The sequence below is a fragment of the Podarcis liolepis genome (genome assembly GCF_965112155.1).
Source record: "Podarcis liolepis genome assembly, chromosome: 1".
Lineage (NCBI taxonomy): Eukaryota > Metazoa > Chordata > Lepidosauria > Squamata > Lacertidae > Podarcis > Podarcis liolepis.
Window position 1 is genome coordinate 32,085,970 of NC_139554.1, and position 24,421 is coordinate 32,110,390.

General features: G+C 42.8%; 1 protein-coding gene across 7 annotated transcripts; it reads right to left on the reverse strand.

Annotated features, from left to right (window-relative positions):
* Positions 1-1,751: 1,751 nt before the first annotated feature.
* On the reverse strand, positions 1,752-24,162 carry LOC310710248 (uncharacterized protein). 7 transcript variants are annotated; one of them, XM_083511010.1, is made up of 5 exons: positions 23,813-24,162; positions 22,151-22,207; positions 6,967-7,095; positions 4,741-4,835; positions 1,752-2,304 (listed from the first exon to the last, which is right to left on the reverse strand). In XM_083511010.1, the coding sequence occupies exons 2-5, from the start codon at positions 22,187-22,189 to the stop codon at positions 2,262-2,264; spliced, it is 306 nt and encodes a 101-aa protein (XP_083367136.1). In that variant the 5' UTR covers positions 22,190-22,207; positions 23,813-24,162; the 3' UTR covers positions 1,752-2,261. The 7 variants fall into 7 exon arrangements, 4 of the variants coding, with proteins under 4 accessions (XP_083367136.1, XP_083367135.1, XP_083367137.1 ...); XM_083511009.1 differs by lacking the exon at positions 23,813-24,162 and adding an exon at positions 23,132-23,261; XR_014527909.1 differs by lacking the exon at positions 6,967-7,095.
* Positions 24,163-24,421: the final 259 nt, after the last annotated feature.

Consider the following 24,421-nt stretch of genomic DNA (forward strand, 5'->3'; position numbering starts at 1 on the left):
CTGTCCATTTTGGTTTCTTGGTTTCTCATTTTTCCAACCTTAACTTCAGTTCTCCACATTTCCACGTCAGTTTGTGATTTTTCTTCTTTTTTAAAAAAATTCATCATGACAATTCATCAGTGTTTTGATGTAAATTGCTCCTAATAGACACATTTATGTATGCAATTTTGCCTAACATTTTGCCCAACATCCATAATATATTGAAGCATTTTGTGTGTTAGTTTCATTATTATATGCATTTTTATGCACATTTTACCACGTTATATGTATTTGTGAGGGGCATATATTACTTGCCTGGAGACCTGCATTGCAAAATTTGAGAAAATGTGGATTTCAAAGGATGGCTGCGTTTTGGTTTGCGTAATGTTTCAGAATAAGAAAGGGAGTGTGAATTAGGTAGTTCAACCTTTAAAGGTGAACTTACTCAAGTTTCTGCCCCATCCCTAATGGATGGCTGAACCACAACAAAGACTGGATCCTGGAAAGGCCACATTTTGTTTGGATCTCACTGCTGGTGAATGGGGCAGGGAGAGTAAAAACACTGCCATTGCTTTTGTAGGTCTAGCTAGTTCCATTCACCATCATTCCATCCTGTAACCCTCAGAATTCAAGTTCAAATTGCTTCTGCCTGCAGAACTCAAGCCTTAGGAATTCTGCAGTGGTTTCCCTCTCTGATCATATATTATTTTGATAGCGTAGAATTGCAGTCATTACTTTGAATGGTTAGCCTTTGACCTTGGGGTCATCTAGAGTGTTTCCTGTTAACACAGAGGATACAAGGTTTGTGAAACTGTTCTGCCGCAAACATTGCGAGGCAACAATATTGTTGCATCAAATAGGATGCAAGATGCGATAGGCATTTTTGAATACAGTGGTACCTTGGGTTAAGTACTTAATTCGTTCCGGAGGTCTGTTCTTAACCTGAAACTGTTCTTAACCTGAAGCACCACTTTAGCTAATGGGGCCTCCCGCTGCTGCCGCGCAATTTCTGTTCTTATCCTGAAGCAAAGTTCTTAACCCGAGGTAATATTTCTGGGTTAGCGGAGTCTGTAACCTGAAGCGTATGTAACCTGAAGCGTATGTAACCCGAGGTACCACTGTAGTGGAAAGGGAAAGTTCATTTCATCAGGCAAAATAATTTCATTTGATAACTTTACAGAAGAAAAGAGAAGGGAAGGTTTAGCATGCCTCTGAATGCCAGTAACTGGGAGAGGGTTATTGCTCTCATGCCTTGAATGTGGGCTTCTCATAGATATCTGGTTGGCCACTAAGAGAAACAGGTTGCTGGATTAAATATGCCTTTGGTGCACAGGAACATAGCAACCTGCCTTACACTGAGTAAAACCACTGGTCCATTTAGCCCAGTATAGTTTACACTGGCTGGCAGCAGCTCTCTGGGATATCAGATGGGGACAATTCTCAGCACTCCCTGAGTATGCAGCAGATTGAACCTGTGCCCTTCTGCTTTCAAAGCAGATGCTCTGCGCCGGAGTTAGAAGAAAAGTTTGGATTTGATATCCCGCTTTATAACTACCTGAAGGAGTCTCAAAGCGGCTAACATTCTCCTTTCCCTTCCTCCCCCACAACAAACACTCTGTGAAGTGAGTGAGGCTGAGAGACTTCAGAGAAGTGTGACTAGCCCAAGGTCACCCAGCAGCTGCATGTGGAGGAGCGGAGACGCGAACCCGGTTCACCAGATTACGAGTCCACCGCTCTTAACCACTACACCACACTGGTTATGATGGCAGTATGTGGTCTGACTACATATGAGAGATCACCACCTTGATGAAGCTAAGCAGGACTGAGGCTTGTGGTCTGGTTAGTTCATAGATGGGTGGCTGCTTAGAAACTGCCCATATGATGCCTTGAGCCCCACAATGGAAGAAAGACGGGGTGCAAATGTAAGAAAATAAACCAATAATCCAATAAATCATGACCACAGAAGGACCTGGAACACCTCAACTATTTTCTCAGTTGTAACATAGGTGTTAAGGTTGGAATGTATGTACATCTATGGATTGGAAGAGGGTTACAGAAACATATAATTTCATTCTCAGGGGAGGAGGAAGACCATAAATACTTACACTCATGTCCAGAAGTCGTTAAGTACTCAAGGTTATGGCCTAGGATAAGGCCACAGACTTGCATAGTAGTCAAAATCACTTTCCGTTTTTCAGCCTGACATATTTTGCAAGAGTTTGGACAATAATCACAGCATGCAGGCCAAGTTTCACTTGCCAAATGTAATACAGAAATAGCACTTAAGAGGCTCTCTTTGCTGTCAGGATCATTGCGGATTTGTTACTGTGAATGGAAAGTAACAGGAAGTTAAGAGTCCAATATATTTCTAGTGTATGTTTCACTGAATCTAGTCTGGAGGCTAGAAATTTACTGAAGACGGGCAGAGAGCGAATCTTTGCTGCCAAAATTAAATCAGGCATCACCTGCCCCCCTGTGCAGCATAATCTGAAACCTGCAGAAATATTTGTTGCATTTCACACCAGCACAATCCAGACAGGAAAGAAAATATTCATTGAAAGTCACATTGAGGCATTTCTTTTTGGTTTAAAGTGCCCATCTTTGAGTTTGTGATTTTTCAATTTAAGATAGACGCTTCAGGGGCAACTTATTGTGAACAAACTACCTCAGCCCTCTTCTTGGACTCCAGTGTAGCCCACAAACTTCATTTATATTTCATTTGTTTAATGATTTCATTTTCTTCCTCCCTGTGGGTAGAAGAAAGCCTTGCTTCTATGGTTGTGTACACACCATACCTTTGAAGAACATTTAAAGTACATCCTTACCCCAAAACAGGAATCACAGGAACTGTAGTTTGTTAAGGGCTCTGTGGGGGGTAAACTACAATTCCCATGATTCTTTGGGGGGATATTTAAATGTGTGGTGTGTATGCAGCCTATGGTTTGGATCAATATGCCTATGAGCTATATCACAGTGGTAAAGCAACTTATTTGCATGCAGAAGATCCCAGATTCAATCCCCAACATCTTCAGATAGGGTTGGGAGAAAACCCTGTCTGAGCTGCTGCCAGTCAGTGTAGAGCAGGCTTCCTCAACCTCAGCCCTCCAGATGTTTTGAGACTACAATTCCCATCATCTCTGACCACTGGTCCTGCTAGCTAGGGATCATGGGAGTTGTAGGCCAGAAACATCTGGAGGGCCGAGGTGGAAGAAGCCTGGTGTAGAGAATACTGAGCCAAATGGACCAGCTCTGCCTGATTCAGTATAAGGCAGCTAATTTTTGGGATCAATGGAGTTGGTGTGAATCACAGTTTTGTAACAATTGAGCTTATGTACAAATAATGACTGCTGCACTAAAAAAGGACTAAAACCTCTTGACCTTCCAAAGTACCCAAGACAGTCACACATTCTCTGTACCCCAGACACAACAATGGTGTTCATCAACATGGTGTTTAAGCAATACCTAGAGCCAGTTCATTAAAACTGGTTGAATATTTACCAGGGAGCAATTTTAGCCTTCTACGTTGAGGAAAAATCAGTTTCTCAAAAGCTGGGCAACCAAAGAGTCCAAAACTATGGTCTGAAAACTGGTTGCAATGAAAATAGAATATCTGTATTTCATCCAGGAATGCTTGAAGATGAACAGCGATGATCTGTTTGGTCACCTTGTTCAACAATGATATATTTGAAACTTGTATATCATTTGAAGGATCCAATTGTACAGTTGTTACATTGAAGACCCTTCTATCTGAGACTTACTTGATGCCATATTAATCATTGTACCATTCTCCGAAGTTTCCACTGCATCCACTTGCAGTACCAAAGATCCTATATATATATATATTTAAAAATCTGCACTGAAAACTTTCTTGCCTCTTCATCACGAAGGGGAATTTCCAGGAAACTGTCAACTGTTTTCTTTTATTAATTTCATTACGGTCTCAATAATCACTCTTCAGATTACAAATGAGCGGGGGTGGTTTCTGGAACCATTTTACCACATGCTCTAAAGTACTTCCTCAAACAGGTCAGTGTAATTTCAGTCTTGTCAAGAGTTTAGACTGTGGCACTTCTATGGGTAGTATAATGGGGAAGCTGTACCACGGGGGAAAGGGCAAGGGGAGGAAATGCCCCTGCCCCAATTGCCATGCTAACGCTCTTCGTCCCCAATGTGCTGGCAGAAGACCATAGCACAGTGTGCTTCAAATCATGTCGTTGGTCAGGCTGCAAACTTAAACAAGCTTAAAGGTAAAGGTAAAGGGACCCCTGACCATTAGGTCCAGTCGTGGCCGACTATGGGGTTGCAGCGCTCATCTCGCTTTATTGGCCGGGGGAGCCGGCGTACAGCTTCCGGGTCATGTGGCCAGCATGACTAAGCCGCTTCTGGCGAACCAGAGCAGCGCACGGAAACGGCGTTTACCTTCCCGTCGGAGTGGTACCTATTTATCTACTTGCACTTTAACGTGCTTTCGAACTGCTAGGTTAGCAGGAGCAGGGACTGAGCAACAGGAGCTCACCCCATCGCGGGGATTTGAACCGCCAACCTTCTGATTGGCAAGTCCTAGGCTCTGTGGTTTAACCCACAGCGCCACCCGCGTCCCTAAACAAGCTTACTCAGAGGCAAATAAAACTGAAACCTTTCTGAGCAAATATGCTTAGTACTGGAGCATTAATGTGAAACATAAATGTTTCCATTTAGGATAGTTTAATAGATTTAAGAGAGCATACACCTCAAGATTTACTTCATTCCTTCTTTGCTCACCTCTCTGCCACCTGCTGCCCCTCTAAACCCCGAGCAATTTCAAGAAGCATGGAAGTGTTATGGTGATGCTGGCCGCAGTTGGTTTCTTCTTGCAGCTGAAAATGAAGAATGAGAACAATGACATTTCTGCACATGAAAAGCAAATTTTCAAAGGGTTCCATGAGTTAATGCAAAATATATTGCTAGGTATTTGTTACTGCCGTCAAGGTAGGAACACATTGTCCCTCTGAAGATCTCCCTAGACTAGATCTGGGCTGTACCTGTCCTTCTTCCAAACACAGTTTGAACTGCCAGAAGCTCAGTAAATTTAATCATCAGTTCCTTTAGTACACTAAGGATATGCGACAAATGGGCCTGCTGGTATGTTTACATTGCCCAGTTAGTCCCTTAGCAACTCTTCAACAACTAAGTGTACAAACTTTTATTAAATTAGCATTCAGTTTGTTTTCGGGTCCTTAGGTGTTTTGTTATCACACTCACATGAAAAACAGATCTCCTTATTGCTTCCTCCTTTATTTTCCTTTGCATTGAATGTGAATAGGTGCTATAAACCAAACCCAACTGTAATGCATGGTAAAGTGTATATCATACTTTATGCATGGTAATGTATACATGTACATTTCAGAATTGATTGGCTACATTTTTGTTGTTGTTGTTCAGATATCACACTGTCAGTGATTTCCCCCATGGTAACTACTTCACTTCAGGGTTGTTCACACAACCTAGTTTAGTTACTAGGTGTAGTTCAGTCAGTACAGCATGAAACTCTTAATTTCAGGGTTGAGAGTTCAAGCCCCATGTTGGGCAAATGATTACTGTATTGCAGGGGATGGGACTAGATGACCCTCACAGTCCCTTCCAATTCTACTGCTAAGGTCACGATTCAGGGCTGCCCAGCCCATGCTTTGACCCAGGCCTCTGGGTCGTTGTATGCTATGCTCACCCTGAACTGCCAAGGCAACAGAAGTAGTTCTTGCTCCGTGCTGGGAAGCAAGTGAGAATAAACTGCTACAGATAACATTGTAAAAGTCTCTTTTGGTCGGCATTATTATTGCTCTATTTTTGGTTATTGCAGCCTCTCTGTCCCTTACCATTCAACAGCAGTATTTCTGCACAGCCCACTAAATGATAACAGGCCCCACTCACTGTGCCACAGGATCTTATTTTTGAGATTGCAAATTCTTCCTGTTATTGCACTGCACCAGCAGCATGCTCTATAGGGCTCCTTGCTACCTGCCTGTTCTGTATTCGTCTGTACTTCTTTCGGAAGGAGTCGCTCCCTGGTGTGCTCTGTAGTTTCATTGTTGTGGCTGCTTTAAACTTAATCCGGATAGTTAACTCTCATTTTATTTTGCAGTGTGCTCCCACCCGCCCTCCCTCTAACAAAGCTTGTCACGCTCTGTTTAATTGAATTGCACTTCTTTCTGAAGTGCTGCTCGCTTTATTGGCCCCCTCCGGTAGAGTGACAGAGGCCTCCCCCCTTAAGCTTCTCCCTCTTGGGCCATCAACAAGCCCTCCACTTTTCCTCCTGGTGGCTTTCCACAGACAGACCCCCCCCTTTCCTCCCCACCAATCTCCTTATTACTAACCCCCCCCTTTTTTTTAGGCTCTGACTCACAGACACCATTAGTAGCTCCCCTTTTCCCCTCCCCTCCCATAATCTATCTACATATTAAAATGAGTTTGTCCCTGATTTACATGCGTAAGAAGGGATGTAATAATGAGGACGTAGATTAGAAGATTTAGCACAATCGTTTGTGTAGATTGTGTCCCATCAAAGGGCAGCCTCTGACGAGCCGAGATTAAGGAGCAAACAGCTGCCGCTGGAATTCAGTCCATTTGTTTGTTTGCTGTTTTCTCTCTTGACTCCAGCAAACAGTCTCATTAACATGCAAGTGATTTGCTCCTTAAGCCTCCCCCCACCACCCACCTCCTGTGTATTATTGGGGGAGTTGCTGACAAGAGCTTTGGAGAGACCAGGCATGGCCCACTTCTGAGAGATCGGCATGCAAATCAAGATTAAAATGGGCAGTAATTAAAACATAAAGAGAGGGGGCAGGACACCTTTGGGGAGGGGGAGGTCTTAAGGTTGGGGGTCTCAAGGCAACGGAGGGCGGGGTGAGGACCTAACAAGATCCGCTGCCCCCTTAGATTTATCTCACACGTGCCTAGAGCCTTCTCATCTCTTGCCAGCAAAATGTATAGCTTCCTGTCAACATCATTTACCATATTTGTGGGTTTCAGTGGCCTTCTTGCAGACTTGGTCCATATGGCCTTTGACAGGGAGGGCTTCCGTGTCCAGTTCCCACTTGTTGAAATCTGTGCTTCCTCCGCAGTCCAGGTTGCCCTTTTAAACTGCACTTACATGCAAAGCGTGGGATTAGACCATATTCCTGGATGTTCCTTTGGGAAAGCGGCAGGGCTTAGTTTCTTTGGAAAATGTTTTCAGTGCCAGGGATCGGATGCTAAAGAGAGATTCTGGGCACATGCAAAGTACCTTTAAGGGGATGCAAAGCCCTGGAAAGCCACTGCCAGTCAGTGTAGGAAATTTTGAACTAGATGAACCAATGGTCAGACTCAGTATATGTTCCCAGTGTCACTAGTACTGAGTAGCTGTAACTTGCACACCTGTAATTGGGGTCAAGTCAGAGGGTCTGGCTTCCAAGCATACTTGAGCCCTGGATCTTATTGTTTTACAGATTAAGCACTGAACTTCTGTGGTATGAAACTGCAGCATTACATACTGTACATCCGCATGACAGGGGTGAGAGGAGTAGGGAGAATATCACAGTATTTGTGTCAGATCCCAAGGATATTGAACTCAGCATGCTTTCTGTTACTGAGAAAACTAAAGCTGGCTGATGATAACCCAAGAGTGGCTTGCTAGATGCTCAGAGAGGCTGGAATATTTCTAATGCTCAGGTCCAGAAAAGGAAGACTTGTTTATGATCTGAGATGCCTCTCTTGTTTTCCTCCTTTGCTTGCCAATGGTTAGTTGATATTTTAGGGCTAACACGATCCTTACTCAGTTACCTTTGATAGATAATCTTGCGGTGAACAGTGGGATCTGGTGGGCCACTGAGCTGGGACACACATGATGTGCTTGGCCTGGGGGCTCAATGTGGATGCTATTTGCTTTTGGCAGAACTGATTCTTCTTTACAGACTAGCACTGTTTGACTGGGTACTTGCTGCTCCTTCATGCTCAGTGTGTGTCATTTGCAAATAAATAGTTACTGCAAAATTTCCATCCTCTTCTATGTGAGCTTTTAATTACCTATTAAACAGCTGCATAATTATTTTAACCATCTTTTGCTTTGTCTAGTCATAAGTTTTCACCCCGTCTCCCAGTTTCCTCCCTTCTACTCCCACACTTTCCCCAAGTGCTCTCATACTGACAGTTTTAGTATTGTCTCAAAAGAAGGTCCCTGCAAAAGCAGGATGAGCTCTATTCAGTATATCTGATCCAGTCCCAGTGAGGTTTGTATTTGGCACCAAATTTAAAAGGCACTGCAAGCCCTGCTTGCTAATCAGCAATTGTGAGAGCACTTAAAGGTTCCTAATTCTTACTTTTGCAGCCATGATCTTACCTGTCCCTCACCTGACATCATGTTAGAGGGACATGGCTTGGAGAAAATGGCTTAGCAGGCCAAATTAGTACCCCTGCTGTGGGCCAGAATCCCCCCACTGCCGCCTTAAAAAATTAACAGTGTGACAGTTTTAATTTGCTGTGGAGCTGGTAGTTTAACCTCCAACCAAATTGTTTTATGATCATTTATTGAATTTATATCCCACCCTTCATCCCAAAATGGCTCACTTTGCATGTAATGCTAAACTAAAACACAGCTTACGGTGACCCCACAAGCATGTGGTACCCTAGAGAGGAGATTACGACCACTTTTTTCCTCCTCCAGTCCCACTGCTGCTGGGCTGGTACAAGCCTAGCTATAGTTTGTCACCTGAACCTGGACTTGTGGCTTGTCACCTCAAGGCAAACCATAAGTTGTCAACCAAGAACAAACCTTGGTGAGTGGCTTCACCTGTGCTGCCCCACCTCCAAATAAACTAAAAAAAAAATAGTTTATTTTTTGGTTACTATTTTGTTAATGTTGTTAATATTGTTTTATAGATTACGAATGCTGTACTACATTGTGAATCCTATATGACTTTTGTTGTATTTGTGCTGCTTAGCCTTTTTCTTAGTTGTTTTCTTAATAGTGATTTATAGATTGCATTTGCTTTACTGATGGTGTGAAATAGTTTTACTGATGATTTGCTAATTATTCTATTTGATGTATGCTGTATTTGTGATGTTCTATTATGTTCTTATTTATTGTTTGTAAGCCGCTTTGCAATTCACTTGAATGAAAGGTGGTTTAGGAATATAATAAATCAAACCATTATTCCCTGGACCCACCTGGTCCACCTCCTCCTCCTAACACTTATCAGTCATGTGGGGATCAAAAATTCACCAGCTCTTTTTGAAGTTGACAAAAGGGGCCTGGGTGAGCTTTCTGTCTCTCATTCAAGTCGTCATAGGAGGTTCTAAATGCTGAAACTGTCAAATTGGGTATAAATACTGAAATTTTGTGTCCATAATCACTACCTCATGATGACAAATTCTGTCACCCCTTACAGTTCTTCCTTTGGAAACAGCTCCCTTATGAAGGCTTAAGGGTGGGGCAAGGCAGGTGGAAAAAGCAATTGCTTGATGGACAGAAGGAAGTCTCTCCCCTCTCACGGTCAGGGTTCGAAATTAGCAGGGTGCCAGGCGCATTTTGCGCCTAAATATTCTCCATTTGTGAACATCTCCAAAAGGGTGGGTGCCCTTTTTTGCACCTGGCTGACACTCAAGAATTGCTGAAATATATGTGCTTTGAAACCTTGAAGTATATTTTAAGGATAGACAATATGCTAAGGAGTTTAATGATAAAGGGTAGAGTGTTTTGAAAACTGAAGTAGGGTACCTATATTTTTAATGTAAACACCACATTAAACATGTATTAACAATTTCTGCTAAAAATGTGTCACTAATGTGAATTGAGTATTAATTCATATTTATCAAAATAATTCATAAAATGTTGCCGCCACACCCCCCCAAGTGGCGACTAGACATTCTGTTTTGGTGCCCACAACCCAGGTCCCAGAAGCCATTTGGCTCCTAGCTTTTCTATCCCAGTTTCTAACACTGCTCACAGTTTTTCGTCTGGAAAGAGTTTCCTTATGAAGGCTCCTTGTGACAGTAGGTGGTGCCTGCTGCCTTGAAAGAAGTGGAAGCATGATTTCTCTTGCAGGACCTTCCTAGACCCATATTCTCTTAATCTATCCTTTGTTCTCTTAATGGCCCACAACCCAAACACAGAAAACTAGGTGGGCTTAATTTGCTTCTAACACTTGCTGGGTCCAGGGCATACAGGTACTTGGCACCCACAAACCCATAATGGTACAATGGGAGAATTCTGCTCTGCCCCACAGCAATTAAGCTATGAGTTACCACAAGGTTGTATCTTATATCCCAGGCTGTTTAACAACTATATGAAGCTGCAGGGAGAGGTCATAGGGGTTTTGGAATTCTGTGCCATATGTATGCTGATGACACCAAGCACCAGGCTGAAGCTGAATCCTGATAAGATGAAAACTCTGAGGAATGGCTGGTCAAGTTATTTTGGCCCCAAGACAGAATATAGGAATTGACTGTGTTAAATGAAAAGGTGGTGTCATGCAGTTTTTATTGCAATTATTTGTATGTCTTAAAGAAATTATAGAGATAGGGGGGAGGGAGGGAGAGTTTTAATTCTATTAATGTTTAATTGTTATCGAATGGTTGTTTTTCTATTTTTTGTGATTCTTGTTTTTATTAGTCAGGGGTCCTGTCAAGGGAAAAGGCAGAATATAAATATAGCATTAGTATTAGTAATAATAATAATAATAATAATAATAATAATAATAATAATAATAATATTCCACTGTGCATTTGCTTTCCTTGGCAGTAAAATTACAACAATAATAAATTTAATAATTAACATTTTAATGAACATTCATGACACCCAAAACCAATTGCCCAAGGCAGCCACTTTAATCTGCCTAATGATAGGGTTGGGTGTAGGACATTACTGTACAAGACATTGCGTTCCAACCATTTCTTTCTGAGATCATTCTTGACCTAGGGCTTCTTCAGTAAATGTGATGATTTTTACTACTATTGTTATGATGTCACAAATTGACATCCTGTGTACTCCAGTCTGTTATCTGGGGATTCTGATCTAATCTTGATCATCACTAATGCAGTGCAAATCCAACGCACCGGGTGATAATCTGGCTACACAAAAATGGATTTTGAGACATAATCAAAGCCTTTCATTTTAATGTTTTTTGCAATATATGTGATTTAAAGTGATTCTATTTTCTCTTGAGCTGTTCTTCACTAGCTGCTTAAGAAGTTTACAAGATCATTTATGAAACACCTTATTTGGGTTTGTTCTCCTGGTTTTTCTACTCAGGGCGAAACTTGATGCAAACCAATTATATAATGCGGAATTTGTATGCCTGGCAAGAAACCATTTCCAGTGCCTAGGAATTGTTTTTCTCTTTCTTTGAAATCCTGTATCCTTTTAAAAACAAAAACTGAGGCAACATAATTTTAATTTCCTTTCAAATAATGTCAAATAATGTCTAAGTGAAAAAGAGGGAAAGATAAAAAAAGGAACAAGCTAAAAGGGAGCTTGTTGACTCATTCCAGGTGGCATTTTGATACTGTAAACTGCCCTGTGATCCTCAGATAATAATAATAATAATAATAATAATAATAATAATAATAATAATAATAATAATAATAATTTATTATTTGTACCCCGCCCATCTGGCTGGGCTTCCCCAGCCACTCTGGGCGGCTTCCACAGAAACCAAAAAAAACACTAAAATATCATCCATTAAAAACTTCCCTGAACAGGGCTGCCTTAAGATGTCTTCTGAATGTCAGGTAGTTGTTTATCGTTTTGACATCTGATGGGAGGGCGTTCCACAGGGCGGGCGCCACTACCGAAAAGGCCCTCTGCCTGGTTCCCTGTAGCTTTGCTTCTCGCAATGAGGGAACCGCCAGAAGGCCCTCGGCGCTGGACCTCAGCGCCCGGGCAGAACGATGGGGGTGGAGACGCTCCTTCAGGTATACTGGGCCGAGGCCGTTTAGGGCTTTAAAGGTCAACACCAGCACTTTGAATTGTGCTCGGAAACGTACTGGGAGCCAATGTAGGTCTTTCAAGACCAGTGTTATGTGGTCTCGGCGGCCGCCCCCAGTCACCAGTCTAGCTGCTGCATTCTGGATTAGCTGTAGTTTCCGAGTCACCTTCAAAGGTAGCCCCACGTAGAGCGCATTGCAGTAGTCCAAGTGGGAGATAACTAGAGCATGCACCACTCTGGCGAGACAGTCCGCGGGCAGGTAGGGTCTCAGCCTGCGTACCAGGTGGAGTTGGTAGACAGCTGCCCTGGATACAGAATTGACCTGTGCCTGCATCAACAGCTGTGAGTCCAAAATGACTCCCAGGCTGCGCACCTGGTCCTTCAGGGGCACAGTTACCCCATTCAGGACCAGGGAGTCCTCCACACCAACCCGCCCCCTGTCCCCCAAGAACAGTACTTCTGTCTTGTCAGGATTCAACTTCAATCCATTAGCCGCCAGATGAAGGGCAGTATACAGATTAAATAAATAAGTAAACAAAACTCCCAAGTCTATAGATCGAATGCAAACCATTCATGCTTATGGTTTCCCCCCCAAGGTAGCCAGATCCTGAAGCTGAGGCTCCAGTGCTTTGGCCACCTCATAAGAAGAGAAGACTCCCTGGAAAAGACCCTGATGTTGGGAAAGATGGAGGGCACAAGGAGAAGGGGACGACAGAGGACGAGATGGTTGGTCAGTGTTCTTGAAGCTACAAACATGAGCCTGACCAAACTGCGGGAGGCAGTGGAAGACAGAAGTGCCTGGCGTGCTCTGGTCCTTGGGGTCACGAAGAGTCGGACATGACTAAACAACAACAACAACAACAAAGCATTTACTGCACTCATGAATGAAGGTTCCTCATGTCTGCCTGAACTGCCTAAGTTCAGACTTTGAAAACCCAATGTGGCGGTGTAGGGAAACATTGCTGGATGGGTGATGATAACCACAAACATATGAACATAGGACCCTACCTTATACCAGGTCACACCACTGATCCATTTAGTTCAGTTTTGTCAACACTGACTGGCAATAGTACATCAAGCTTCCAGGCAGGAGTCTTTCTCACCCACCAGGGACTGAGCAAAACCATGCGTTCAACCACACAAGCCAGATGAGACCCTGCACATCCAGTTGCCCAGACTGGGTATACTGGACTACAACTATAGGGCAGATATGCCTTACAGGTTCACCTTTTGGTGGCATCTCAGTGAAGGCACAAGAAGTCCTACCACAGCATCACCTTCAGAGAAGGACGACTCAGCCAATGCATCTTCTCCCAACTGCCTTGGGTTGCATCCAGATACTCTGGGGGGGTTGAAGGAAGGAAGTGTGGGGTGGTGGTGGCCGACCGAAGGGGTCTGTGTGCCTTTAAGAAGTTCCTGGCTGTCCTGGTGTCTGTGGTGCAGTGAGGCAGGGAATGCGCTGCTGATACTAACCAAGTTTGCCAGCCATGCTTTTCTCATGGCTCCCACACAATGGCCCGTTTTTTGCCCACCTGCCGATAATGCTTAATTAGGCGAGGAGTTGATTAATTTGAGGTAATTGACAGCTAATTACGGTCCTGAGGGCTCATTAATTTGACGTCTTGTCTCAGTGAATTGGCTGAAGGGGGTCAGGTGATGTGCGATCTCCCCTCCCCCCCTTCCTTCTCGTGCTTGTGTCTACTTGTTCCTCTCAAGCACGGTGGAACTGCGGGAATTCACCTGCATGCATTGCTGGAGAACAGTTCCGTGGAGGGGGGAGAGGCATAAAGCTTACTAGAGGGGAAAAATAAGTGTTGTGGGGCAGGAGGGACACAAATCGAGGGAAGCAGGAAGCAGTCCCCCAAGAGATTTTAACTTATTGGCCTTAGCTCATTGACTCGGTTCTTGCTTGCTTTGGAGATTACAAGAGAATTACGTGGGGATGCACCTGAGCTTGGAATGAAGGAGGACTAGCTTGGAATGAAGGAGGACAAGTCACAGTCACAGCTGGATCAAAACAGATGCTCTCCAAACTAGGGCAAAGGAACACCGGTGAGGACATAAATCATGTTAATAGGGGAGTACATCTCATATAGGTACAATGAAGAGCAGCCTTGTATTCTCTTCTGCATCAAGATATACAAGTTGCAGAGATGGTGCTCTTCTTGTGAGGCTGGTAGGCATTCTACTACTGCCTTCAAGATGTTTGGGATTACAATTCCCACCATTGACAGCCAGCACAGCCATGCTAGCCTGGATTGATGGGAGTTGCAGGCCAAAATTTATGGAGGGCACCAGATTTGTAAAGTTAGACTATAGACTGTAGCCAATGAAAGCTTATGCCATAAAAAGTGTTCGTCTTTAAGGTGCCTCAAGACCCTTGATGCTTTTTCTAAATATACTGATACAAGAGAAACCATTAAGCCTGCCATTCTGACCTTATTTGGTGGTGGCACAATCTCACAGAAGGGTTTCATATGCTTCTTCTTCTCCAGGTTAGACTGCAACAGCCTTATGCTCAAGGTATACTTTATAACGACCCCCTCCAATCCTATTCTTGAACCCTTAAAGGGACTGATTTTAAAATGCTGCTACGACGTTTGTTTCCGTGGTTCTGATGTTGAAGTGGTTTGCAAGGAAAACATGGGAAGCATTACATCAGAATTGAGAGCTGGACCATAAAGAAGGCTGATTGCCAAAGAATTGATGCTTTTGGATTATGGTGCTGGAGGAGACTCTTGAGAGTCCCATGGACTGCAAGAAGATCAAACCTCTCCATTCTTAAGGAAATCAGCCCCGAGCGCTCACTGGAAGGACAGGTCCTGAAGCTGAGGCTCCAATACTTTGGCCACCTCATGAGAAGAGAAGACTCCCTGGAAAAGACCCTGATGTTGGGAAAGATGGAGGGCACAAGGAAAAGGGGATGACAGAGGATGAGATGGTTGGACAGTGTTCTCAAAGCTACTAACAGCCACGGACAGAAAGTCTCTACAGAGGGTGGTGAATACAGCACATGATATCATGGGCTGTGCCTTGAGTCCCCTAGATGACATCGCAAGGGATTGTTGCCTTAGGAGAGCGAGAAAAATTCTCAGTGATGACTCACACCCCGGCCATCACCTCTTTAATCTGCCCATGGGCAGGAGATATAGAAGTATAATCAGCTGTACCAACAGGCTAAAAAATAGCTTCTATCCGTGGGCTGTTAGGCTGTTGAATGGAAAATAACATAGCAAAATTGACTTGCGAGGTGGTGTGTTGTTTGATAAGCACACAGAGTGCAACAAGACTGAGTGTTTGGGAGGGGAAGGGAGGCTCGTTTATTTTCATTGTACACAGGTTGTACAATGACAATAAATGTATTATTATTATTATTAACATGAGTTTGACCAAACTGTGGGAGGCAGTGGAAGACAGAAGTACCTGGTGTGCTCTGTTCCATGGGGTCATGAAGAGTCAGACACAATTAACAACAACAAATCATTGATCACGGTTTTCATCCAGCTGCCTAGTAAGGTGCAAAGTAAGACCATCAGCTCACCAGCTTCCCATAGAACAATTGTCAGAATCTTGATCAAAGAATGCCACAAGGAGAATTAAGAACTTCAGAAAATTTGAGCAAGTGATCCAAGCCACAAGCTGAAGGAAAAGGAAAGAAGCATATGAAAATAGCCATTAGGTAAAGTACAGTAGTCTGGATGAATTGTTTAAAATACATGATCAAAACTAAATTGAATTATCAAATAATACAATTTTCCATATCTACAAAACCAGTTGTGGAGTGGGTGGGTGTGCGCGCGCATTTTGCGGGGGGTGGAGAGATGCTATCAAATACATTCTGGTTGCTCCAAATGAGATGTCATCAATGTGTTCTATAATTATAGCAAGATGTTCTTATGCTTATAAGAAAAGCTAACAGCAAAAATGATTAACAAACTTCTAAGCAGATTATGTTGTTATTGATATAAATTCCATTTCTGCTGCCCTTGTTCAGCTAAGAGATCCAGGTCATCTTCAGTCTTCCGGAATTCCACTGGCTGTACTCTTCCAGTGTCAAAGCAGCAAGTTTCACCTTTCTAGTTTGTTCCTTGTACCCTTCCTCCCTGCAAATAACACATGTCCTAGGAGCTACATATTTGCTAAACTTTAGATTTAAAGGTAAAGGTAAAGGGACCCCTGACCATTAGGTCCAGTTGTGACCGACTCTGAGGTTGCAGCGGTTATCTCGTTTTATTGGCCGAGGGAGCTTCCAGGTCATGTGGCCAGCATGACTAAGTCGCTTCTGGCGAACCAGAGTAGCGCACAGAAACGTCGTTTACCTTCCCGCCAGAGCGGTACCTATTTATCTACTTGCACTTTGACGTGCTTTCAAACTGCTAGGTTGGCAGGAGCAGGAACCGAGCAACAGGAGCTCACCCCATTGCGGGGATTCGAACCGCTGACCTTCTGATTGGCAAGTCCTAGGCTCTGTGGTTTAACCCACAGCGCCGCCTGCGACCCTAAAACTTTAGATTTACTGGATATAATAAAACAGTAAATCCAAACCATCCTAAACATTTTTGTTGTTGTTGTTTAGTCATGTCCTGACTCTTCATGACCCCATGGACCAGAGAACTCCAGGCACTCCTGTCTTCCACTGCCTCCCACAGTTTGGTCAGACTCATGCTGGTAGCTTTGAGAACACTGTCCAACCATCTCGTCCTCTGTCGTCCCCTTCTCCTTGTGCCCTCCATCTTTCCCAACATCAGGGTCTTTTCTTTTTTTCTTTTTTAAATAATTTTTATTGCTTTTTTCAGGTACAGATATAAAGTCAGATATATAGAAAAGGATAACAGTAAGAAGAAAAAGAAAGAAAAGAATTCCATCTTTACAAAACATTTTTTCATCACCAACCGGACTTCCCCACATCTCCCTCACCTTGCATTCTTTACAATAAAGATAACAACAAATTATTACCTTGTTTCGTGCATTCCTTTGTACTTTCAAATAGTTATGTTTTAAGTTTAAAATACTTTTTGTCAATTTACTTATGCCTTAATGTAATTGTGATAACACTTTAAACTTTAGTCCTCTCATAATTATAACTTAGTTTCCCATAACACCGAATCTTGTAGCTGAAGCTAGATTTTCCAAATCATGCAAATTCTTAACATTCATATAATTTATAATATTTTTGTAAGTAGTCCTTAAATTTTTCCCAGTCCTCTTCCGTTGTTTCTTCTCCCAAATCTCGGATTCTGCCAGTCATTTCAGCCAGTTCCATATAGTCCATCAATTGCGTCTGCCACTCTTCCAGTGTGGGCAAATCTTGTGTCTTCCAGTATTTTGCAATAAGTATTCTTGCTGCTGTCGTTGCGTACATAAAAAAAGTTCTGTCCTTCTTAAAAACCTTCTGGCCGACAATGCCCAGAAGGAAGGCCTCTGGTTTCTTGGGAAAGGTGTACTTAAACACCTTTTTTAACTCATTGTAAATCATCTCCCAAAAGGCCTTCACTTTTGGACAAGTCCACCAGAGGTGAAAGAATGTCCCTTCAGCCTCCTTACATTTCCAACATTTATTATCAGACAAATGGTATATCTTAGCAAGCTTGACTGGGGTCCCAACATCAGGGTCTTTTCCAGGGAGTCTTCTCTTCTCATGAGGTAGACAAAGTATTGGAGCCTCAGCTTCACAATCTGTCCTTCCAGTGAGCACTCAGGGCTGATTTCCTTAAGAATGGAGAAGTTTGATCTTCTTGCAGTCCATGGGACTCTCAAGAGTCTCCTCCAACACCATAATTCAAAAGCATCAATTCTTCGGCGATCAGCCTTCTTTATGGTCCAGCTCTCACTTCCATACATCACTACTGGGAAAACCATAGCTTTAACGATACGGACCAGGGAAGCATGAAGAATTAATAAATCAATGAGTGCCTATTTCCTCCTCCTTGTTCCCAGAGCACCTTTAGGTTTCAAAAAGGACATATTTTCCTATGACATCACACAACCCTGCTACCTTAGCAGCCTCCCAAATCTCCTGTGTTTGTCCACTCCTCAGATTGGGGAGCGGGGGAGGATAGCTTTTTGCAGTCACATGCTTCCCACCCCTGCTTGGTTTTCCTTGGGGATGCAATACTCCATAGCACTGACTGTTGCAATGAAATAATTCGGTCTTAGGCAATGCTTTGTGCCTAGAATTGGAACCTCCTGGGAATAGTATGTATGCTGCTGCCTGTTTCAGAATGGAGGAAAGACAGCATATTGTGGGATATTTAAAATGCAGTCAAAAACCAACAGTTCATGTTTTGCCAGACAGGCGCATGATAGGAGCTGAAGATCATAGAGTTTTCCTGTAAGTTTGCAAGAGAGAACTCTGAGAGACACTCCCACTGTGCCCTGACAGGAGCTATATATACCGGTATTCTCTTACCTGCCTGGGCACGTTCTCTTTTTCGTCTCTTCCTCATCGCTTTCCACCAAGTAAGAAATGTGAGAACATCTGCTGAGTCCGAGCTCCAATGCTCAGACTCCATTTTAAACTAGACTAAAGTATAATTTTGTAACTGAATTACCATTATAAACCTGCCTGAACAAAGCTGATTAATCTGTTACTCTTTAGCAAGTATTCTGAGTAAATGTTATTTTTACCTTTTACAAGACTATCTGTATGATTATTGTTGTAAGGGGAAGAACCAAGAAAATGCAGTCTGCCTTAAGGCATCCTGGATTACTTAAATTAAAAGGCAAAAACTAGCCTATTTAACCTTCCCTTTTAAGCTACAAAGGGATGGCACTCTGTTGAACTCACAAATGTGAGGGAGGAAGGATAATATATAATAAATATATCCTCGCCTAGCATCTATTCACATCCCAATAGATATAAAGGTATGATAAAAATGAAGACACAGATGCTCAAGCTCCTGCCTTTGATGCAACCTGATGCATGTGGCTAAAGGTTTTACTTTAATTTTATTTTTAAAGTAAAGGTGTGAGGGCAGTTCAGGAGGCAAATATGAATGCCTGGGCAATGGAGATGACAAGCTGCTGACAACCTGGAAACTAGACATTCTTGACTCATGGCATTTCCAGATATAATCCAGGAGCTGAGCATTAAGTGTCCAAAAGTAGATCACTTACAAATTGATATTATATGGCAGCTATATTTTTGTGGACGCTGGCATATGTTGATCTTTACCCACAAATATTTTTGGTGTCCGATCTTAAAAAACCTGTGAGTCATGCTACATAATGGTTGATGATTAATGGTTCCTAGAACTAAAAAGAAAAGAAAAGCATGGATGGGCTTTTGTGTCCTTTACATGAGAAGACGCAACATTTTGAACTAATGTAACCCAAAATCTATGTCAGGCTCCATTTTGCAACCTAAACATTTTCTGTTATTTTGTACATCTCATTGGGACATATGCGGGATATGATTAATAAGCAACAATAGTACATATATTGAGAAATAATATTAAATATAATTTGCATAATTTGTTTGACTTCAGCTAGTGTTAAGAAATGCAGAGCAATGCGCTGGCAATCTTAGTTCTTCCCATTTTCCTCCTGTTTTCTGTGACTGAAAACATAAGAAGAGCTATGCTGGAACAGACCAAAAGCCTATTCTATTCAACACAGAGGTCAACCAGATGCCTGCAAGCAGGACCCAAGTATAACAGTGCTCTCCCTATTTGCAATTCCCAGCAACTGGTATTCAGAAGGATAACACCTCCAATATTTGATTGATTGATTGATTGATTGATTGATTGATTGATTACATTTATATATCACCTTTCTTCCAAGGAGCTTGTCAATATTCTTCTTAAACTATGGTGACTGGAAGTGGACACTGTACCCCAGGTGAGGTCTGACCAAAGCAGACTAGAGTGGGCACATTACTTCCCTTGACCTGGACACTTATACTTGTGTTGATTCTCTTGATTTAACATAATCATAATATAAAAACTAATAAACTTTTTGAAAAGTGATGATCAGAATAATACACATTATTCCAAGCATGGTCTCACCATAGGCAGTTTTATTTTTCAATCCCTATCCTAATGGTCCCTAACATGCATTTCACCTTTTTCACAGCAGCATCTCTTTCTATCTGTGTATACTGAATCACATTTGCCATTTTAATACCCATACACTTAAGTGAATTGTATTGGCAACATTCACACATTTTAAACATAATGGATAGAAACTTTATCTGTAAAAATATTTCAGATAAATATAGCCAAGATTATCGGGATGCTAAAACTCTGAGCTGTGTAGCATCATGGACTACTGAGATCCCTTATTCTAACCATGAGAGCAATCCAAAAGGTTATGACACTGTTCAGTAGATCTATTTTCTTCTTTGTCACAGACATCCTAATCCATGTTATCATAAGGTGCTCATGTATCCTACTTCACAAAGGAGGAGTCCTTTATATGAAAGGATGTTTAATGATTACACCGGGCAAAAATTTTTTACTTTTTGAATGTTGTCTAGATTTCTACAACTGATTTAGGGTATTTTTGCACTGCTGAATCAGGAAATGGCATCCGTTTCTCTCCATCAGGCCAGGTTTTTGTGCTATGTTGATTTGAAAAAAATCAGATCTTGTGACAAAATCGATTACATTTTTGTGGCATAATCAGCTGATTTTTGATAACACATATCATCCTAAATATGTTTTTAAGAGAAAAAAATGTTTTTCCAACAATATATATTGATTACCTGATAGAAACATCGATTACTGTAAACTGAATGGTGGGCATTGATAAAGGTAAGTACACATAAATTGCATGTTGCTTCACCATTTTTCAAACTTCAGGGCTTGAACTTCCGTTTCTTGGAACTCCTGGAATGCTCAGCAGCAGGGAGGTCTCTCTTCAGAGTCCAACAGTAGTCAGCCATCATGACAGCGTCCCAGCGACCCTAATACCTGGTCTCCATCTCTTTCATGTCCTGATGGAATCTCTCCCCCTGCTCGTCACTCATTGAACCCAGGTTCTCAGGAAACCAGTCCATATGTGAAAATAGGTAGTGCATCTTGATGCTCATGTTGCAGCCCAGGTTTCTGAAAGCAGTCAGCATATTGTTGACAAGTTCTGCGTAGTTTCTGGCCTTATTGTTGCCAAGAAAGTTCTTCACTACCTGAACAAATGAGTTCCACGCTTCCAGTTCCACTTCGTTCATTGAGTTTTCGAACTCTGGATCCCTGATGAGCTGACGGATCTGAGATCCGTCAAAGATGCCAGCTTTCAACTTCTCCATGGTCAATCCTGGAAAAGCCTGGCACAAGTAAGTGAAGCAGTCACCATCCTTGTCCAGAGCCTTGGTGAACTGCTTGATTAAGCCGAGCTTGATGTGCAGCGGTGGGAAGAGTATTCTGTCTCTGTCCACCAGAGGGTCGTTGATGACGTTCCTTTTTCTGCAAGGCACCAATTCCTCCCGCACAGGCCAGTCCTTCTTCGTGTAATGTTGAGCATGGTCCCTACTATCCCACATGCACAGAAAACATGGGTACTTGGTGAAGCCAGACTGTTGTCCCAACAAAAAGTTTACCATCTTCAGGTCAACACAAATAAACCACTTATGCTGATCATAACCAATTTTCTCCAGCACATACTTCACCCCTTCATAGTTCTCCTTCAGTGTACTCGAGTGAGCCAGGGGTTTTGATCCCCCAACTTTATGCTTTGCCACACCAATTTATGGAAGATTTCGAGGTTTTATGACTTCAAACTGATCCCTTTTCGACATAATCACCCAGAACTATCGGACCTGAATACTTCTTGTCATTAAAATAATCATTTCCAATCAAAACAATTATTCGACATGGCATTTTACCCCCACCAACTTCTTCTAAAATGCTCCACACAAGCGTACATGTGAACAAAAATGTAAAAAAATGACATGTGGCCATAGCTCAAAAACTTGACGTGATTGAGCAAAACCAATGTGATTTTGGGATTCAGCACATCAGATTTGTCCTAAATCAGCTGAAAAAACGCAGACAACAAATTTGTTGTTGACCAGTATTATCTTTCTAGCAGATAAATGGTTCCTAGAACTAAAAAGAAAGTAAGACGGGAGAATGGAAGGTCTTGAAGTTTGTCAATCAACTGTTAACACCTGGATAGCAGATAAAACAGTTCAATTGGTCACTTTGGTGAGATGTACTGTACTTCTATTAAAATAACAGCAATTATTCCTGAATCTGTACTTATTCACAGAAATTAGCATATGCAGTGTTTATACAAACCTGTTTCCCTTTTTTTGGTCCTCCTCTGTGATGATGCATTTCCTCTTTCTCGGCAAACTGTAAGTGACCATGTTACATAATAAAAAACAATTAAAGCGGCTCATGTGCTGGAGGCTAAAATCTCTTGCTACCTGCAAGGCATTATGTCACCCTCATGCCCATTTCACATCTTGGAAATATGTGTTAAGTATAAGTAGACTGATTGTATTCATCACGAAGAAACCGGAACTGAATCAAGTAGTTCTGCTGTGCTCAGACTTTGAGGCTGAATACTTTGGAGTCTAACACAACCCACCCAAGGCTCACTTGGACAAACCTCATTTCTGTTCTCTTGTTGGGACTGAGAGCGGGATCAAGACTAAGGAAGTTGACATTTTTCCTCCACTGAAATCAATGGGAATTCAGGTACACCACCACTAACTTATCTCATTGATTTCAATGGGGCCAGGGAGGTTCAAATATACACCTTTAGGCACCAGGTGACAAGGTGCCTTTTTAACCAGGCCTTTGGCTGATTGACATCTGATCCCCTTTTAGAATATGTTGCAGAAAGGGGGATTATTGGGTTGTCTTTGTTTTTATGTATTTTGTGTTGTGTTTTTTTATATTGGAATTTTATGTTGTGAACCACCCTGAAATCTATGGGTATAGGGCGGTATACAAATTTAATAAATAATAATAACAACAACTAGTAACTAATAACATCTGGATCCAACCCTATTAAGAACAGGAACGTGGCCGAGCACCTGGTGTTCAGCTCGGTCGAGGCGCTTCCTCTCACCTTAGCCAGTTGGTTGAGGTGGTGGAGTCTCCGGGTGTAATGGCCGCGAATGCTGGTCGACGAAGGCCTTGCTTGAGCCCGTTAATTAGCACAGTAACGGTGCCTGGGCTCCATTAGCCCGTCCATGTGGTAGGATCCCCTCCCTCCCCACCCAGCCGCCCGCCTTTTCCCCTAATGAGAGCTGGGAGAGGGACACTCACAAAACAGTGCCTCAGAATAATATTCTGCTTTGTCCCCGCCGGTAACAAGAGCTGACAGGATCACTACGTCCATTTCTCTTCTAATTAGCACACTTCCAGCTCGGCCTGAGCCAGCAGCCGGAGAAAAGCGATCGGACAACCGTACCGAATCACAAACACAAAGAGGCCCATTCCCCGTAATTAGGTGAGACAATCCCTCAGTCTTTTCTCGGCTGGAGCTTGCCCATAAGACTCTCGCTGTTTTGGTAAGTCCCAGCAACACAAGTTACACGTCTCCCCGGGACACTAATAAGCCCCTAATTGTCTTCCGCTTCACACGGCTCTTACCATAGGCCTGACTTTGGCGGGGGGGGGGCAGCAAATTCTCCTAACAAGCAACAGCCAGTGCGGCCTGCACGACAAATGCAACAAGAGCTGCCACAGACTGGAGGGGGGGGGGGAGCAAGGGAAGTGGACAGGCAATGCGAAAACAGCCTCCGATTACTACCTCATAGGGACCCAAAGGGAAGGACGCCAGGAGGTCTCACGTCAGCTAGTAATTGCCAGGGGCAAAGTCTGTCCTTGACCCGTCCTATTCTTCCTCTACTGTCCACATTCCTCTTCCCCTCACGCTTCTATCGCAGCCTTTCTCCTCTCTTTCCTTCCTGCCAATCAGTTTACCGTCGGTGATTCCACGCTCACCTGGGTCACTGGACTTCAGACCAGTTTTGGGGAAAGGCAAAGTGATCAGCTGAAACAGTAATGCTGATTCAGGAAGCACATGCTGTCAGTGGGGCAAATTTCCATGTGAATTCGCTCGCATTACACTGTTGCCGCCGCTTGCCATTCCCAGCTATTCTAGGTCTGGGACTCATGGAAAAGGAAATAGGAGAATAAAAAGCCTAGAGAGATATATGGACTGGGAACTAAGGAATGGCTGATAGTTACATTGGAAGCTTCACACAAACAGCAGGGTTCCTAAACTTGAATGCAAATATATAACGTCCCAGCATGCTTTCAGGTGTCTCTCTGTAGCCATTAGAACTATTTGCTTGCCTGGGTTCCTTATCTCTACTTACTCTGTATTCTGCATTCCATAGTGAAATCACAACTGTGCAGTTTTCCAGAAAGAATATAATTGCTTTTAATGGATTCACAACAGAGAGTGATGTTCAATTGACCTTGGCATAGGTGATGGGAAAGGAAATAGAAGGTAATATACTTAACAGGATAGGCTCAGAAATGGACTTACCTTCCAATCTTTTTCATTCACAGCATTTTAAATGATGGTCCAGCAAACAGAGGCACTAG